This window comes from Rhizophagus irregularis, chromosome 10, assembly GCF_026210795.1.
Source record: "Rhizophagus irregularis chromosome 10, complete sequence".
Classification (NCBI taxonomy): domain Eukaryota; kingdom Fungi; phylum Glomeromycota; class Glomeromycetes; order Glomerales; family Glomeraceae; genus Rhizophagus; species Rhizophagus irregularis.
This window is the reverse complement of record NC_089438.1, coordinates 44,419-59,312: the sequence shown is the minus strand read 5'-3', so window position 1 is coordinate 59,312 and position 14,894 is coordinate 44,419. Positions and strand designations below refer to the sequence as shown.

Here is a 14,894-nt window from a genome sequence, read left to right as displayed (position 1 = left end):
TAATAAAATGGTAGAAAAAGATCTGAGATTTTCAGAACAATCAAGAAATAATAAGATTGAAGATTTTCATATTATATAACAAACTTCATTAAAAAAAAGAAAGAAAAATCTACAAATAAACGAATACAAAAAAAAAACTATCTAAAATAATCCTCGCCGGACATAGGTTTGGTATGAAGTCTTCCTTGAATCAATGGGATTGATCTCTAATCAATCAAAAGATACATACATCTCCCACCTAAAATATTATTATACGGAATTTTAATTAAAGTAATAAAATTTAAAGAATTTTTTTAATATCTTCAATTTCATTATAATTTGTAAATCGGTCATATAAAATTTTTCTTTATTTAATTGTTTGAATTATTATTTGCATTATTTGAATAATTTGCATTAATTAAATTACTTAAATTGAGTTACTATGTTTATAACTGATGCTCCAACGCCGTTCTTTTAAAAATTTTCAATTCAAAAGTGCGCCCTCGGCCTTCAACGACACAGCCTAGACGGAATGATTTTAAAAAGATAATAAATATGATCCTTTCTTTTGAACTAATAATTCGTATCATTCGTAACTAACCAAACGGTTGGTTAAATGTGAAATTGTTACCAAATGGTTTTTCTTGAAATTCTTGAAAAAATTTTCTTGCCATTGGTAGCAGGTTCGAAACGAAACAAGTTCGTTTGTCACAATGTATATTTTCAGGACGCAAAAGAATTATTTTCTCGTGATAAATAGAATTTTAACTTACAATGATTCAAATGATTGGTTGATATAATATGTGCTGTAAATGTTTCACAAAGATTTTTTTCCATCTTTTATAGTTTTTCATACTTTCCATACTTTCCATAAATATGTTAAAAGCAATAACGGATAACATTAAAAATATTTTAATTGCGGACGCATTCCTTTTCTTTATTACACATTTAGCTTTACATTTTGTACAAACTTTGAAACTTATATTTTTATTAGTGCTCTAAGCAAGTTAAATTTCATGCAATATTGAAAAGTTTTGCGACCTAATTATGCGTCTTACACTTTCTGCGAAACATGTAGCGAGTTTGTTCATTGGTTGTGATTGGAAAACATTTTCATAGTACAAACAGAAGAAATACCATATAATTGTGATGGTTTAAAAAAATCTCCAAAATTTTTCACAAATTCATAATAAATGTCCTCCCTAGCAATTATAGAATTCACATGGGACTTGTTATATATCATATATGACAATAATGACATTCATACTTGACCAAATAGCAATAAAGTGAATAATCTTTGGATTAAACTCAATTTTGGCAAAATAAAAGATATGAAACAAAAAAAAGGTAATAGATATGTTGTTCAGGTGAATATGCTGTGATAAAGATTTCAAATAAATTCGTATAAATATAATAAATATGTTAATAATCTTTTTCTTTTAATTTAATTATTTATTAGTGACGGGTGAGAAGACAATTTAAGAGCAGAATTTCTTTGCTATATGCTAAACTGAATTGAGCGAAACAACATAATCTCAACTATCCGAAATAGTTTGGAGATACTTTGTCGGCGCTATTGGGAGATAATTGTTGTTTGCAAGTAATTCTTTGGTAGTTATTTTACAAAGCGAATTATTTTACACGTTTAAGATAGCAATTTGGTAATTAAAATTGATGTGATGTAGGAATAAGAATCTATAGGATCATATTATTGATACCTTCTGAATTTTATTGAAAGTTCTATTTATGTAATATAAATCAATATTAATAAAAAAAATAATTTATTTCCTTTTAATCAAGTTATGATTTGAGCACGAAAAAATTTTTTTGCTCCTACCATGTACATTTTCCGATTAGTAATATACGATCATCATCTATCAGCTTCAAATTTTGTTTATTACTTATTATAGTTAAAAAAAAATTATATATTTTGAAGTTCTTGGTATGATAAACTTTAAAAAACAGAATTGAGGTAATGCCTCCGGTAACAGTCAAAAAATGTCCGAAATAAATAATAAAAAGAAATTTCATATAAGCTTTCTAAAATTAGTAGAAAATATTAAATAAATATAAAATTAAGGTTTGAAATTTGAACTCCCACCACAATCATTAGGACGAAATCAAATGTAAAAAAACTCATGCGGCTCATTCTTAGTGAATGAGCCGATAAAGATGAATTTGAAAACCCGAATACTATTCAATGTATTCTCAGGTAATTATATTATTATCATTGATTTTCCTATATCAATAACTTCTGATAGATTGAACAAGCCAATTTTCTACATGAAACTATTTATAAATTTTTCCTTGAGTTGGATTGAGATTGAACTTGAGGTTTCACACAAAAATTTTCACACAAAAAATAAAACCTATTTGATATATGATTCATTATTTTAATAAAATTAAAACGCGAAGTAGGCAAATTAGTCTAAAAAATTATTTTAAATAAAAAGATGAAATTGACAACAGTAACAGTAATAAATAAGAATAATACTTACCCGATAAATAATTGTTTCTTGAATCCTAATTTTCTGATTGTAGAAATAAATGATGTTATGATTGAAATTATTGTTAGAAGTTATTACTAATCTGTTATTCTAATAATGAAAATATCAAAGAAATTGCTAAAATTCGTGGCTGAAAGTCATATTTAAAAAAAAATATCGCCGCGAAAAAAAATTTTCCCTGACTTTTCGTAGATATTGTTCCTAATTATAACTAAAAAGTAATCAATTTTGAAATTTATCAGAAATACTGTATGAGTGGCATAAAAATGTGATCTTTATATTGTATCTTTAAAATTACATGATTATTTATAATTATTAATTTGTTTCAATCTTAGTTCTTCATTTTCGATTTCCACCTTTAATTTTTCCATTTGAAATTTATGGTCATACTCTATTTTTTCTCGCTCTAATTGCTCTAATTCTAATTTTTGTTGACTAGTATTACTCCATGACTCTATATTATTTTTACTTCTTTTTCTTCGGCAGCAGCTTTGCGCTTCCTTTTATTTTTTTCTGCTTTCTAATATTAAATATAGATTCTCATAATATAACTTGTCATTAATTATTGATTTACCAGTAGATTTGGTTTTGCATTTGACCGTATTAAACGCATAGTACCCGGTCTTGTTAGCGATGGACTTGCATTAACTGGAGCATTTGACCATGTAAATCTCGTAGTACCTCTTGATATTAGTTGAGTACAGTTCACCTTCACTATAGTGAATCCCATGGGCTGGAGATTAAAATTCGATATAGTGAGAAATTCACTATACTGAGGGTCATTTTATTATTCATAAAAAAAAACTGTACCTGAACTTTTCTTCATTATAGCAAGTTATTCACTATATAAAATGTAAGGACAAACGCGTACAAAAGAGAGGGAACACGAAATAGTAATTTAGTTGTCGTACAAGATCTGCAATAAGATCTGCAGAGTGCCGACATCCCTGCTTCTGACCAATATAATTTATTTAATACCTCTTTTTTTTAAATGACCACCTCTTTAATCAAAATTTCTATAAAAAAAATCTTAAATACAGAATTTTCTAAAATGATATTTGCTACCAGTTTAAATATTAAAGAATTATGATACATAATTCTTGATTTGATTTTAAGTTCCAAGTTTACAGTAGGTTATCAGTAAAAATGCGTTATTTAAATCGAAGATGATTTTTCAAATGAAATTCTAAAAATAAACAAAATAATAATATAAAAAAACTTTTCTTTACAGCTATACTTTATTCGTGGAATTTCAAATTATAAGATTATTAATTACACGTCCGAACACAGTAATTTCAAAGATGAAACGGATCTAATTAATATGGACAAAATCCGACAGTATGTTCCGATATAAATAATAAAAATAATTTTATTATGAAACGTTGCTGTGGTCCTGTTTTAGTTAAGTTTCAAACAAAACTTTGTGTTAAATCCCGAAATATACTAACTGCATCGATAATCCTACTTATAAGAATAAGATTTTAATTCAAGTAACAGCTGGTTATCAATTGCTTCAAAGAATGATTTAAAAATTGATGGATTATGTAAAATTTTCCAATATACCAGAAAATTTAATCAAGCTGAACGTTATTTGATAAAGGAATAGGTAAATTGGACGCTTAAATTATATGTTGATATATACTTTCTATTTTCAAAAAAATAGAAGTAATTCCTCAATAGTATTTTAATTCCATTATTAAAATTTGAACTAATAGCAAATTCGATTAATAGCAAATTCGATTAAATATTATAAATAATAAATATTTGAAGAGTTTCGTTCATTTTATTTTTCTTTAGTTGTTAAGGCAGTGAGTAAAAAGATTTTAATAAGAATTTTTTTTCTAATGTTTGTCAAATTTCTATAAATATCTAAAGGAAATTTTCATAATTATGGTCCTAGTCGCTGACAGCGAACCTAGTTTTTATGAATTAATCATACATATATTTACATTCCTTTTTGATTGAAAACAATATTTTAATTAAAATAATAAGTTATATAATCGATACTTTTAATAAGTCTATATATAGTTATATACCCTTTTTGAATATGAATATAGAAAGTACCCAAACAAAATCTACTAGGAAATCGAAAAATTACGATATATTGAAAAGAGCTTTTTAAAGGATTTGCCAAGTATAGGTATAAAAGTACACCATAATAATATGATCTAAAACCCATTTTATTTAATTTCTTACTAATAATATTCTACTATAAAGTTAAGCCGATTTGTATCTCCTAAATTCAAAAATGCTTCATAATAAATGAACTTACTGATTATTTGGCAATCGACTCACATACTGATCCAACGGTTTTAATTTAAAGTAATTATCCTGACATGTTTTGTATAAATAGTCTAATATTATTTTTCTTGACCTTTCTCTTATTTTTTTATTAATTATAACAACTTCCTCATCTTCTTCGTCGATAATTTGAATATTTGTCGGAGGATTATTTACATAAACGATATTTCTACGTGGATTAATTATCTCATTACGTAATTTCTTGTCTGCATCACACTCTTTTTTACTCTTAAAGTTATTGAACTTAGTTCTCACAATAGTAACATAATCAAGAATATCATTCTCAAAAATGGAATTAAGTAAACCAAATATCTTTTCTACTTCTGCTGCTGAGAATCTACTATCATCGACCACAAGTAAAATTTGACTTATTCCTTCTGGCATAGTAGAGCAGAAACTTCTCGCTATTTTATGCCAAACTTCATTCACGGATAGATGAGTATTATAAAATCCGACATTATCAATCACATTAAAACTCTTCCCATTCCATTCAAATCCTTTTTTCTGGAAATCCAAAGTAACGCTATTTGAACAATCACTTTCCTCAAAATCTTCGGATCTGGTTAATACATTAGATAATGTGGATTTACCACTACCAGTGCGACCAATTATTATTAAATTCTTGGTTATTCTTTTCTGAATAATTTTCAAATCAGAAGGATATTTAAACATTTTAGACTTATTACTATTTTGTTCATATTCTTTCAACAAAAATTCGCAGTTGCTTATGTCAAGACTAGTTAATTTACTATTAGAACAATCAAGAAATTCCAATTCGGTACCGTTGCTTATATCTAAATTAATAAGTTTATCATTATTGGAGCAATCAAGTATTTTAATATCCGGACAAAGATTAACGCTCAATATCTCAATTGAAGTATTCGAACATTTGAGTTCAGTAAGATCACTAACTTTTAACTCAGTTAACTTCTCAGATGATGAACAATCAAGTTTGGTTATATTTGGACAATCAATCATAGATAAACTCGTAAGTTTAGGAGCATTAGATAAGCTGGTAACACTTTTAAGTTGAAGACAACCACTTATTTCCAAACTAGTTAACCCATTTGTTGAATAATTAAGCGTAGTAAGTTTCGGACAATCGATTACGGATAAATTATCAAGTTTAGAAGACGATGAACAATTAAGCGTGGCTATGTTTCGATAACCTTTCAAATATAAACTCTTAAGTTTAGTAAATTCAGATAAGTCGGTAATATTGTTAAGTTGATGACAACCACTTATTTCCAAACTGATTAACCCATTTGATGAACAAATAAACGTGGTTAATTTTGGACAACCGGTCACTGATAAACTCGTAAGTTTACTATGTTCAGATAAGTCAACCTTATTAAGTTGAGTACAATTACTTATTTCCAAACTAGTTAATTTAAGTTTCTTCAAACTAATACTTTCTAAATCTTTAAAGCTTTCTACTTTTAAAGAACCAGTAAAGTTTGAGCGCCAACCACCAGTAATAACTATAACTTTCTCTTTCGAATAATTTTCATCAAACCATTGTTGGTCTTTTTGACCCTTTTTTTTTGACATGTTTTTTAATTATTTAATTGAGTACGAAACCTTTTCTTTCATCGTTTTCTTTGTTAACTAATTATGAACTAATATTTGAGAGACATGCAGCTTACACGCATGCGCATGAATTTGGCAGGAAGCATACAGATAATCAATTTTCTTAAATTAGAGAACAAGTTTTTTTAAAAAAATTGGCCAACTGGATTTAGATTTAAAAAAGTGTGATGAGTTAAAAAAAAAAAATCGATTTAAAAAGGTGCAATTTTCATGATTGGCGAGTGATTGTCGCAGCAAAAATGAATAATATCACGTGAATATTCGTGACATATTCTTATAATTAATATCATATGTGACACACGATCGATAGGATGAACTTTTTGTATTTTTTTTCGTCGCGCTCACAATTAAAGCTTGGCTCGAGCCAAAATTCGAGCCGGCTTGATTCGATTAGAATGGCCGAGCCCGGCTCGTTTCGAACGAACTTCGGACGATTTATATTTGAATTTTTCGCTTAGTCTCACTCACGGCTCTTTTATGAGTAGAAATTTCCTTTTTTTTTGTGTTTCGTGAAAAATATAGACAAACAAAAATTGTATTTCAAATAAAATTTACAAATGAAAATGCATTTTAGTAGTTTATTATAACGACAATAATTTTATCTTAACTGTTAAACCTTTTTTTTATTTGGCTCTTTATTAAACGCTTATAATAAGCAGGAAACAAATTACCCATAAAAACGTTAAAAAAGTATAACAAATAAAAGATATCCAGATCGAAAAAACCCTAATACGTTTAGAAAATCAAAATTAATATTAATTTCTATGGTGATAAATGAAGTTTAGCGATTTTTTCGTTGACAAGTCAAGTACGGGGAAGTTGAGGAAATCGGGAATCAACATGATTTAAACCATTTTATTTTAATAATACTCTACTATGAAGTTAAATTAGTTCTGTTTTGTTACTGTAACACACCAAGTATCTTTATTATTGAACAAATTTATATCTTTAATTTATGGATAGTATATATAAACTTTATTTTTGAATATTAATTTTTAAGTAATTGAACAAAATAATTCACTAATTTTAATAAGTGTCTGATTTTTTTCTAACTCCGATGGTACATCATCACAGTTACTTTCTAAATATTCGGCAATCGGTTCACGTATCTGATCCCACGTTTTTAATTTGAAACAATCTAGCTGACATGTTTTATCTAAATAGTTTAATAATATTTCTCTTGACCTTTCTCTTTTTCTTCTATTAGTTGCAACCGTTTCTTGATCATCCTCGTCAAAAATTTGAAAATTGGTCGGAGGATTGTCTACATAAACAATATCCCTACATGATTTAACTATTTTAGCAATATTTTCGTTCTCATTATGTAATTGTTCCTTATCCGCTTCACACTCACTTTTATTCTTAAAATTACTGAATTTAGTTCTCACAATAGTAACATATTTAAAAATATGAATACCAAAAATGTCGAAAATGGATCCTTTAAGCAAGTTAAATATTTTTACTTCTTCCGTTGTGAATCTTTCATCAATCACAAATAAAATTTGGCTTATCCCTTCCGGTATAGAAAAAATTCCATCTAATATTTTATATAAAACCTTCTTTGTAGATAGTTGAGTGTCCCCAACTCCAATGGTATCAACCACACTAAAACTTTTCCCATGCCATTCAAAATCTTTTTTCTGGAAATTTTTAATAACGCTAATTGAGCGTCCACTTTCCTCAAAGTCTTCGGATTCAGTTAATATATTGAACAACGTAGATTTACCACCACCAATACGGCCAACTATTATTAAGTTCTTCATAATTCTCTTCTCAATAATCTTCAAGTCAGGAGGATATTTAAACCTATTAGATTTAGTGCCATTTTGTTCATATTCTTTCAACAGGAATTTGCAGTTGTTTATACCAAGACTAGTTAATTTACTAGTAGAACAATCAAGAAATTCCAATTCGGTGCAGTTGCTTATATCTAAATTAATAAGTTTATCGTTATTGGAGCAATCAAGTATTTTAATACCCGGACAAAGATTAACGCTCAATGTCTTAATTGAAGTATTCAAACATTTGAGTTCAATAAGATCACTAGCTTCTAACTCAGTTAACTTCTCAGTTGATGAACAATCAAGCTTGGTTATATTTGGACAATCAATCAAAGTTAAACTCGTAAGTTTAGGAACATTAGATAAGTTGGAAATCTTTTTAAGTTGTTTACAACCAATTATTTCCAAACTAGTTAACCCATTTGTCGAATAACTAAGCGTAGTAAGTTTTGGACAATCAATCACGGATAAACTCTCAAGTTTAGAAGACTTGAATAAGTTGTTAATATTAGTGAGTTGAAGACATCCACTTATTTTTAAACTAATTAACTTCTCAATTGATGAAAAATCAAGCGTAGTTAGGTTTGAATAATTTCTCACATATAAATTCGTAAGTTTAGTAAACGTAGACAAGTCGAGAATATTATTTAGTTGATGATAACCACTTACTTCCAAACTAGTTAACTCATTTAATGAACAATTAAGCACGATCAGTTTTGAACAACCAGTCACTGATAAACTCGTAAGTTTAGCAAGTTCAGACATGTTGATAATATTAAGTTGAGGACAATTATTTATTTCCAAATTGGCTATCTTAAGTTTCTTCAGACTAATATTTTTTAAATTTTTAAAGTCTTCTATTTTTAAAGAACCAGCAAGGTTTAAGCGTTTTCTACCAACAATATTTATAACTTCCTCGTTCGAATATTTTTCATCAAACCATTGTTGGTCTTTTTGATTTTTTCGACTTTTTTGCCTTGTTGTTTGTTGTGTTTTTTCATCCTAAAGTATAAGAGGAGCTGTTAAAAAATAGGAAGAAGCAAAGCGTGCACTATATTAATTAAAATGACCTACTTACTTTTTTTTCTGACTCTATTTGAGTTTGGAAGTCACAGATTATTAATATAATAATTCGAGTAAAAGTTCATCCAATGTAATTAAAATTACTACTTACTTAGCGAACGTTCCACTTCTTCAGCAATATCTCCTGTCCCGTTCGATTTGACACTGGCAATTTTATTATATAACTCATCCCAAGTTGTTAGTTTGTAGTATTTTTCTTGACATGCAGTCTCCAAGTGATTTAATAGTATATTTCTTGACCTTGCTCTTGTTCTTTTATTATTTTCAACTCTTTCTTTATCATCATCGTCTTCAATAGTAATATTTATCGGAGGGTTGTTCACATAAATGGGACCTTTACATAATTTAACTACTTTAGCAATTGCTTCACTTTCATAAATCACTTGATCTTTATCTTCGTCGCGTTTTTTTTCAATTTTAAAGTTCCCAAATTTCGTTCTCACAATAGTAGTATATTCAGTAATATCACTGTTTAAAATTTCTTTTTCAAATGACTTGAACGTACTTATCTCTACTGCCATGAACCTTTCATCAATCAAAAATAATACCTGACTTATCCCTTCTGGCATCGAATAGATTACTTCACCTAGTTTATTATACAAATCTTTCTTATCATTTAAACTAACTCCAATTTCAATCACACGATATTTTGTCTCTTTCCATATGAAGTCTTTTTTCTGGAAATTTTTAGTCTTTTTAGCTGTATAATCATTTTCCTCAAAATAATTCGCATCACATAGTACATTGCATAATGTGGATTTGCCAACATTAGTATGGCCAATAATTAATAAATTCTTAATCCCACTTTCTTGACCAATATTCATGTTAAAGATGGGCTGTTTACAATAGTTCACTATAGAAATAACCAAAAACGTTTTAATGTTAAACAGCTCTTACTAGATAGAACAATTAACGTCAATAAATTAATTTTATTGTAACAATTAATTGGTACGTGAGGAATTTTAACATAAAGTACTTGCATGGTTAAACTTCTTTTTTAAAAAAAATTCTACCAATATATAGTTTCACGATGTAACAATGATGATACCTAATTAAACATAGCAACACACTTATAGTATTTAATGCCGGCAAGAATTGGATTTTTGACCTGCATTATGATTCACTGGCCCTTTAGATAGGACGTTCTTAAGATCTTGATCAATAGAATTATAAGCTTGAGCATATCTTTTTTATAGTTTGAAATTAAGCTACGGAATTTTTTATTTTTTATAATAATAATAACTTGAGTAAAAGTTAAATAATTTTTTCTATATTGAAAAAAATCTTGCTGAGAACTCATTTTTATACTAAATTTAAGCAACAGTTGAAGCGTTTCTATCAATTGAAGATCATTGAAGAAAGAAGGTGGTTTTTAGCTCGTTCATCAAAATAGGAAGCTTTCTGAAACTCTTGTAACTTTCTGATACTTTTTTGATAAATCTGATCACTCATTAGTCTATCAATTAAAAGTGCTTGAGAATGGTGTCTTTCATGTAAACAATCCCTTTATAATATCAAAAAAAAAAAAATTGATGATGCCAGAATAAAGACAAGAAAAATATTACTAGACTATTTGAAAAAAATTGTCAGAGTCAAAAAATTGGAAAAGACAGTATATATCACCAAGATGAGTATATAATTCAATTTTTTGTTATATCCAATTTTGAAATACTTGATGCCATTCAACTGATTGTCTAATATTTCTTTTTAAATACAATTCATATAAATGCTCCATAATTATATCATTATTCCAATTTGCAAGTATGCATTCATTAGGTAATTTATATGAATAAAGTTCTTAATGTGTTTGGTTTATTCTATATAAAGTTAAAGAATGATTTATAACAAATAAAGTTCCACCTAATGTAGATGTCAAAACTCCAGTTTTTTTTCAAATAGCATTAGGTGAAATATCTATATATTTAGTAACATAATTAAAAAAGATTATCAACATATTGATAAAAAACTAATTGTACTCTTTTGTATTTATGAAATAATGATACTGCATAATTATGGCCAATTTTATTTGTTTTTGATATAGTAATTTTACCATAGACAATTAACAAAAATTGGGATATTTTCTACTTCAATAATAAAAGGACGAAATGTAACTTCTTCTAATAATTTTTGTGCTGTTTCAGGTTGGTCAATATCTAAATAAGAGAATCCTGCATATTTGTTTTACTACTAAAAACAGATTGATAAACAAAAGTAATATTTGCAGAAACACTTGTATTAATACTACTACTTTGTTCTTTTCCTTCACAAATATAGCCAAGTTGTAGAGAGCTATAAATATTGTAAATTATACATATAATAAATGGATTATTATTAAGTTGATCAAATTCTAAGCATAAGGGAATAGAATAATATGTTTTGTTTTTCTTGAATTTTTTCTTTAGAAAAATCCACCAGTCATACAAATATAGATCATAATGAAGTTCTGGTACAATACTACCAGTTGCAACAAGTTTTTTGAAATAATGTAGGATTTTGACATGAAAAAAAAAGAAATTTCAAACACATTTTTTTTATTATTAAACATAACATCATAATTTACTATATCTGTTCTATCAATTATATATGGATCAGCAATTAATAGTTGGTCACATTAGTAGTGGTAGGATATAAAATTCAACTTTAAAGAATATAAAGGTGAATGGAAAAAGTACTTTTTGTCTATTTTGAATAGGCCTAAAAATAGGCCATCAAAATAAGATTTCAACTAAAAGTAGAATTAAGGTAAAAATCTTAATGTATCAGAACATAACATAGGAGATCTTAATCTAGGGGGAGGGGACAAAAAATAATACATAAAATACAATATATAACCAGAATTACCATTAATTTTGGCCAAAATTTTGACCAAAAGAGTAAGCAAAAATTTTGGATAATAATTTCAGCCAAGACTTAAAGATTTGTCTAATTTCAACCTAAATTACATGTATTTTTTTTACATAAAAAATCCAAAAATTGGTGTGGCCTAATTGATAAAAGTTATCAAAGAACTTGAGTGGAAATATAAATAGTGAAATGGTATTAATACTCCTAAAAATCCAGATTAAATTAGGATTTTAATAATCTGATCTGAATCTAATCTGATTTGAATTTAATCTAATTTAAACCGAATTTAAAAATATTATTATCTCGTAATTTAGTGATTGGATTTTAATAATAACTTTTTTGTTTTATAAATTATATTAATAAACAGATTAAAAAAAAAAAGTTTATTAAAATTGGATTGCTAGATTACAAGATATTTACAAAAAATGTATTTTTTTTACAATTAATTTAGGTTGTACTATATTACCAATCTGATCAGATCAATTTATTAGAAATACTAGATAATATAGCTTGTATTAGATTATTAATTTTAACCCTTTTTTATAAAATTTTTTTACTCTAACTTTTATTTTGTTATTCCTTTTTTTCTTTTTTTACCTCTAGATTTCATATTACAGTTATAGTGAATTTTCAAAATACTCACAAAACATAAACCAGAAGAAGGGATTTTCTAGCATACTATTTACTTTATAAGATAAGTCACCCCTAAGCCTAAGGTAAAAATCATATATAAAATTCTTTGCAGATTCTATTGTAAGGAAATTTTATGTTACATTGTTATAATTTTTTTTCTTTTTAGCTAATTAACCAATAGAATTTAAGAAAAAAATAAGGTAAAAACCAGGAACGATAATTTTATGTAATTGCATAATATGCATAAAACAAATAATTATATGACAAATACGTAATTTGAATTTTGCCGCAATATTAATATTATATAATTTGGATTTGTCTTATGATAATTTTACGTAATTGCATAATATCACATAAAACAAATAATTATACGACAAATACATAATTTGAATTTTGCACAACATAATATTATATAATTTGGATTTGTCTTATGATTTAATACATAATCCGCAGTTAAGGGGGAAATTTATGATTATCAAATTTATATCCAATCTATTTTTTTTTTTTCGTACTTTTGCAATGCTGAAAAGAAAAAGAAATTATAAAAATGTATCAGTTTATATTAGATGTAATGAATATGAGGATATTTTTCGTGTTGATGATAAAGTACTTTTTTGTAATTACTGTAATGTTTCTGTAGAATGGAGACAAAAATCTACTGTAGATAATCATTGTAATAGTCAAAAACATATATCGAATATGGAAAGTCATGAAGAGCAAAATAAAGCACAACAACTTACTCTTGTTTCTACTCAAGTGGCAGCTGACTTAAAAAAACAAGTTATTGAAGATCTTATAGAAGCGTTTGCAATAGCAGATATTCCTCTTGAAAAAGTTAATTCTTTATTTCCTTTTTTTAAAAAACATGTTAAAAATGGAGGTTCTATTCCTCAAGCTCTAACCTTAAGACAAATTTACTTACCTAATGTTTTTGAAAGGTATCATTAGTATCTTAAATTGTTTTTTTATTCAAAACCTGTAGTTATAATTATGGATGAAACAACTGATGATTGTGCTAGAAGCATAGTAAACACACTTTTTGCATATCAAAATGAAATAAAATTAGTTTCTGTTAATTTTCTTGAAAAAGTGAATAATATTACAATGGGATAAACCCTTATGACAATACTCACTACATACAATATATCTTTTAATTTACCTCGCTTGTTTCTCTCAGATTCTGCCGCATATATGAAGAAATGTTATAGAGAGGTTCTATTGCCTTTAATGCCTCAATTAATTTATGTACCTTGTTGTGCGCATATTATAAACCTTATTGGGTAGGTAGTTTAATATTTTTTTATTTTTTTTAAAGATCTTTTTATTAAAATAAGATAATAAATAATATTTAATTAAATATATCAAAATAAATAACATTTAGAGATACATGGAGAACATTACCAAGGTTTGCTATTTTAAAAAATCTTTTGGATAAAACTAAAGAAGTCTTTGTTAATTCTCCTGCTCGAAGATGTTGATATTTAACACATTTGAAAATGCATAGAATTTCATTACCATGCAAAATTCCTTTATATAATAAAATGCGTTGGAATTCTTGGTTTTGAATGGTATTTTATGTAAAGAAACATATTGTTTATTGGCCCTCCTTTTTTAAAAAAGAGTATGAAAATGACAAAAAGCATAATACTTTAGAATCTATCAATTCTTGCTTACAAGATGAGCCAAAATTAGGCACAATTACAATTTACCTTAATTTTATTTCTTTTTATGCTAATGAATTTGTTCAAGACTTTGATTTTTTTCAGCAATCAAAAAAGCCAACAGGAATTCATCTAATTTTGGCTCTTTGGAAAATTTAATTATTCAACTTAGATTTAATCCAGAAGATTTTTATGTTATTTTTTGGTTAGCATTTGAAGCAGCTTATAATAAATTTGCTGTACATATTCCCAATCATCCAGCCTGACGCCTCTTTTATTCATGCTAAGTCTTTGATCCTAAATATATTTATACTGGAGACATTTCACAAAAAGATATTTGGCAATATAATGCAATTCATGAATTTGCCAATCCACCAGATGAATTATTAAGAGAATGGGGAATTTATTGTGGACTAGGTAACAATGAAGTTCTTGGCAAAATTGAATTAAATCAATATTGGTTAAATAAGGTAACATAATTACCGATCCTTTCCAAAATTGCTTTAGAATATATT

The 14,894-nt window shown here is 26.8% G+C and overlaps 2 protein-coding genes across 2 annotated transcripts; both read right to left on the bottom strand.

Annotated features, from left to right (window-relative positions):
- Positions 1-4,331: 4,331 nt before the first annotated feature.
- OCT59_001595 (uncharacterized protein) lies at positions 4,332-6,543 on the bottom strand. Its single transcript, XM_025322594.2, has one exon. It carries the CDS (start codon positions 6,336-6,338, stop codon positions 4,755-4,757), a length of 1,584 nt encoding a protein of 527 aa, XP_025165872.2. The 5' UTR covers positions 6,339-6,543; the 3' UTR covers positions 4,332-4,754.
- Positions 6,544-7,641: 1,098 nt separating this feature from the next.
- Positions 7,642-10,228, bottom strand: OCT59_001594 (uncharacterized protein; the record flags this gene model as incomplete). Its single annotated transcript, XM_066143937.1, has 4 exons — positions 9,333-10,228; positions 9,237-9,250; positions 7,732-9,160; positions 7,642-7,658 (listed from the first exon to the last, which is right to left on the bottom strand). The coding sequence occupies exons 1-4, from the start codon at positions 10,063-10,065 to the stop codon at positions 7,642-7,644; spliced, it is 2,193 nt and encodes a 730-aa protein (XP_065995148.1). The 5' UTR covers positions 10,066-10,228.
- Positions 10,229-14,894: the final 4,666 nt, after the last annotated feature.